Raw genomic sequence first — 4,632 nt, 5'->3', positions numbered from 1 at the left:
AAAAACAACAAGTCTCTAATTTTTATGGTAACATGGTCATTTTATTCTTACAGAGAGAGATGGAATATTTCCCACCCCCCGAAAGACAAAAGAAGTCCATGATTTGCATTACATTAAATGAATAAGTATTTAAGCCCTAAGTAAAACATGACTTAGTGCTTGGTGAAGGAATGAAGTCAGGGGTTTAATATAAGTTAATTGACGCTGTAATAGAGAATGTTTTACTGTCTTTGCAGGTCCTCGCTTCTGAATGGCTGAGAGATGAAACGTCATTAAAAAACAAACAGTTATTGAGACTGTCAGCACTCACTTAATAACGCTCTGGTTCTGAACTTTCTACAGCTACTGGAACAAATCAATTCATTCTATATTTGTTGCGTTTTTCTTTAAAATGATGTAACACGCTTTCGAACTTCCTCCTGGGAAACGACGTTTTATATCTAAAACACCGTCACCTAACGTAATGTGGTAGAATCCATATGTACTTCATTTCCCATAATTCATACAGTGGCACTTCCTAGATACGTGACACGTAGAAACAGCATTGTGGTCAGACTATCATAGTAGAAGTGTGCTTTTAAACGACGGCTTTCCGACTTGTTTTATGAGTGCATACATGTTATTCTACCCCTACTCGCACACAGGCATGTTTAGTGGGAGTATAATGAAGCCACAGTGGCGCGCGTTGCTTGTTTAGCCTCATAGCTAAGCTAAGCTACCTAGCCAACATTAGGACTAGCGAACACGGACGCGTTTTTGTTTATGTTTACTTTTTTCAAGATGTACACTTTATTATCTGGATTATATAAGTACATGTTCCAGAAGGATGAATACTGCGTTTTGATCCTGGGACTGGATAACGCCGGAAAAACGGTATCAAAGTGATGTTGTGTTATATAATTGGTTAACTGGGTTATGCACATAGCATTGGCTATGTGCATACCGTGGCTCAAGGGGTTGGGAATCGCATCTGTAACCGGAAGGTCGCCGGTTCGATCCCTGGGCTCTCTGTCCTGGTCGTTGTGTCCTTGGGCAAGACACTTTACCCTACTTGCCTACTGGTGTTGGCCAGAGGGGCCGATGGCAGCCTGGCTTCTGTCAGTCTGCCCCAGGGCTGCTGTGGCTACAACCGTAGCTGCCTCCACCAGTGTGTGAAATTGAGAGTGAATGAATAGCGGCATTGTAAAGCGCTTTGGGTGCCTTGAAAAGCGCTATATAAATCCAATCCATTATTATTATTATTATTGAAAGCGGTGTTATGTTCTCTTGTTTACGTTAGCTTTGTGGTCTATCGCTCTCTTTGTCTCAAGAAATCATGAACAGTAAATAGGACAAAACCCAAGTTACAGAACGGATTAACTTACCTGGATGATTGAGTGAGTGGGTGAAAAAATTAAAGTAAATGACGGTTATCAATCTGGCCATTAATGGAGCATAAACAATAAGAAATCACTTATGAATGTGCCACTCTAAATGAACTGTCCCACTTGATCCTGTCAAAGACAAGGACACTAGCAAAAGTGAAAAAATCAGGCAGGAGAAAGAGAGAGCGTGATGGTCTGTGGCCACCACCTGCAAATGAGCTGCCTGAAGTTTAGCTAATTTTGTTTTACACAGTGCTCATCACCTGAGTAATTCACCAGTCTAATGGTTACTCTTATTTTCTGTGTCTGTAGACTTTCCTGGAACAGACCAAAACAAAGTTTAGTAAGAATTACAAGGGGATGACTTTATCCAAGATCACCACTACAGTTGGCCTGAACAGTAAGTGAATGTAACAGTGTTGGGCTTGCTTCTGCATGACCTCCTTCACAGTTTTCTCCTGCCTTGTCAAAGTAGCAGGAATCGCTTGCTTTTTGAGTGTGTATTACTGCTTAACAATGAAAAATGATTATTAGTTCTTTTTTGATGAGTAACTGCAGGAATTATTTGTAATTTCATATTTTAACCGTTATGGTATAGAAAAGGACAAATCAATGCAATTATGTAATCTTTCATGTTCTAATGCTACCTTTCTTTCTAGCTCACAGAACGTTTTTGATTTAAACTGCTGATCTATAACATTTTTGGGAATCTCTTGCTTTCCTTTACAGTTGGCACAATTGATGTTGGCAAGGCTCGTCTAATGTTCTGGGATTTGGGAGGTCAGGAGGAGCTGCAGTCTCTGTGGGATAAAGTGAGTTAAAAAAAAGGAATTTTTCACATCCTCTACACTAACATAGATAGTATTTCTATTTTGAAGATGTAATATTTTCACTGTGTTTAGCATACATAGACTGCACCTGGACAGGCCACACAGATATATTTGGCAACACCTTTTACCACCTGCAGAGGGCAGAAGTTTTTGTCAACGTTTTCCAAGTTGTTCAAGGGATTTTCAACATAGCCTTTTTACACATGCTAATACTTTCGAAAGCATATTGTTTTTCTGTTTACACACAATAACAGAATAACAGATTTCTTAGAAAAATATTACCAGGTTTGATATTATTAGCACCCTAAAATCTGACTTTTTGGTTGAGCCAAAACACGAATCACTAGTGTCCAATGTTGTGTTTTAACTTTGTTATCTTTAAAGTTTGTAAAATCCAGCTAAAACAGAGGGTTATGTTCTAATTTATTCTGAGTATTAAAATATCAGGCAAGGGTTGGAGCTGTCACTTGAGAAAGCATCATGCCAGAAACAAAAGAAATCAGTTTAGACTTGAGAAGAAAAGTTGTTGTGCTCACAAAGCAGGAGATGGGTATACACAATGACCATAGCATATCCACGTTTCAAGAACTGGAGCCAGAAGTATCACAGAAAAATTCAAAGAGAGCTTAACAGTACAGAACAAGCCTTGCAGAAGTAGGAAGCAAAAGATTTCAAACTCTGGAAAGAAAATGAATGAGAGATGTGCCAAAGACCCTTGAACAACTGTTAAGACACTAAATGACTTAGCAAAGTCACGAATTGCAGTCTCAAATAAGACAATCACTGAGACCCTGCGCAGGAATGGAGTGTGAAGTGTGAAGTGGAAGCAGACAAAAACAACAAGCACGCATGCTACAAACTTTACCCGAGTCATTTAGGCTACGTTCACACTGCAGGTCTTGATGCTCAATTCCGATTTTTTGATCAAATCCGATTTTTTTGTCTGCTCGTTCACACTACAAATAAAATGCGACAGCAAACGCGCTCTAGTGTGAACGCTCAAAGCGGCCCGCATGCGCAAAAGAAGACGTCACACACAACGCGCTCTGCTTAGACCCAGACCAACAGCATTGTTTAACTGATGGCCATAATATAAAGACTTCGGACTTTACGTTTCCCATTTTTTGCTTTAAGTTATTTTGTTATTTACATAATAATGTAAATAACAAAATAATGATCCTTATTGCTGTTTTAGAGGAGCGGTGCTTCAAAGGATAGCTGCAGATTTCTGTCAGAATCTGCAGATTATACAGTACAAATAAAATGTTCACGTTGTCTTCCCAACAGTTTCACTGACATCTACACTGGATGGCCAGGAAGCGCTGATAATTGGAGTCTGTCTTGTGTCAGTGACGTAAAAGACGGATTTAATGCGACATGACCATCAAACAGCAGTCGCTTTCTGAAACATCGGATATGTATCGGATTCAGCACCACATACGAAAGTGACCCAGATCGGATTTGAAAATATCGGATTTGTGCCGTTCACACTGTCACACCATGATCGGATATGGGTCGCATAGGGTCAAAAAAATCGGATTTGATGCACTTTCGCCTGCAGTGTGAACGTAGCCTACGACAGCCGTTAGCACATGATTCTCCTTATGGGGACCTGATATGTTTAATATGCTGCTGAGAATATAGCCCAGAAGAAGCGTATAGTATAGCTTTTATTTTGGAAAGAGCCATTTCTCTGTAATGAACTCTTTTCCAAAGATGAGTGATTTCTCGATCAGATAGATTTATTTTTTTTATTATTTTGTTGTTTCAGCAACATTGAATTTAAAAACTGTACTTTTGAGTTAAAATATATATTTATAATTTTAATAACTGACAAATTTTTTTTGTATCGAAAGAATATCGAACCGTCTCACCAAAGTATCGAACCGAACCGAACCGTGAATTTATATAAGATAAGATAACTCTTTATTGTCATTGCACAGTCATACATAGTACAGTAGTACAATGAAATTGGAAAAACTGTCCTACGTCGGCACTACATATAACACAACACGATACGATATGACACATCACAACGCAACAAACAACACAGTATATTAACTTAGTATAAAAAAGAAGAATACGTGTATGTGTATTGCACACTGTTATTATTGCACATTAATTATTATTGCACCTTGTTATAAATATAAATATTATTGTTATTGTTTCAAACATTGTTACCTCCCCCTTAAAAAAGTCCAGGGAGGTATCCAGTCAGGTCAGCTATTTACATTGATTAGGGCTATTGCCCTGTTGTAACCGCACACCGATGCAATATGTCAGCACACTTTCAATGGAGCAGCAGTAGAAGACGGTCAGCAGCTCCTTGTTCAGGTCCATTTTTCTGAGGATTCTCAGAAAGTGGAGACGCTGTTGGGCCTTCTTTAAGACCGCAGAAATATATATATATTAGGGGTGCAACGATACACAAAATTCAC

The 4,632-nt window shown here is 38.8% G+C and overlaps 1 protein-coding gene across 1 annotated transcript; it reads left to right on the top strand.

Annotated features, from left to right (window-relative positions):
- Positions 1-511: 511 nt before the first annotated feature.
- On the top strand, positions 512-3,042 carry LOC102196050 (ADP-ribosylation factor-related protein 1). Its single transcript, XM_005755329.1, has 3 exons — positions 512-873; positions 1,677-1,764; positions 2,094-3,042. Exons 1-3 carry the CDS (start codon positions 763-765, stop codon positions 2,183-2,185), a joined length of 291 nt encoding a protein of 96 aa, XP_005755386.1. The 5' UTR covers positions 512-762; the 3' UTR covers positions 2,186-3,042.
- Positions 3,043-4,632: the final 1,590 nt, after the last annotated feature.

This window comes from Pundamilia nyererei, unplaced genomic scaffold (assembly GCF_000239375.1).
Source record: "Pundamilia nyererei isolate P.nyererei 1_Seehausen unplaced genomic scaffold, PunNye1.0 scaffold01224, whole genome shotgun sequence".
Taxonomy (NCBI): domain Eukaryota; kingdom Metazoa; phylum Chordata; class Actinopteri; order Cichliformes; family Cichlidae; genus Pundamilia; species Pundamilia nyererei.
This window is presented reverse-complemented; position numbering and strand designations above follow the sequence as displayed.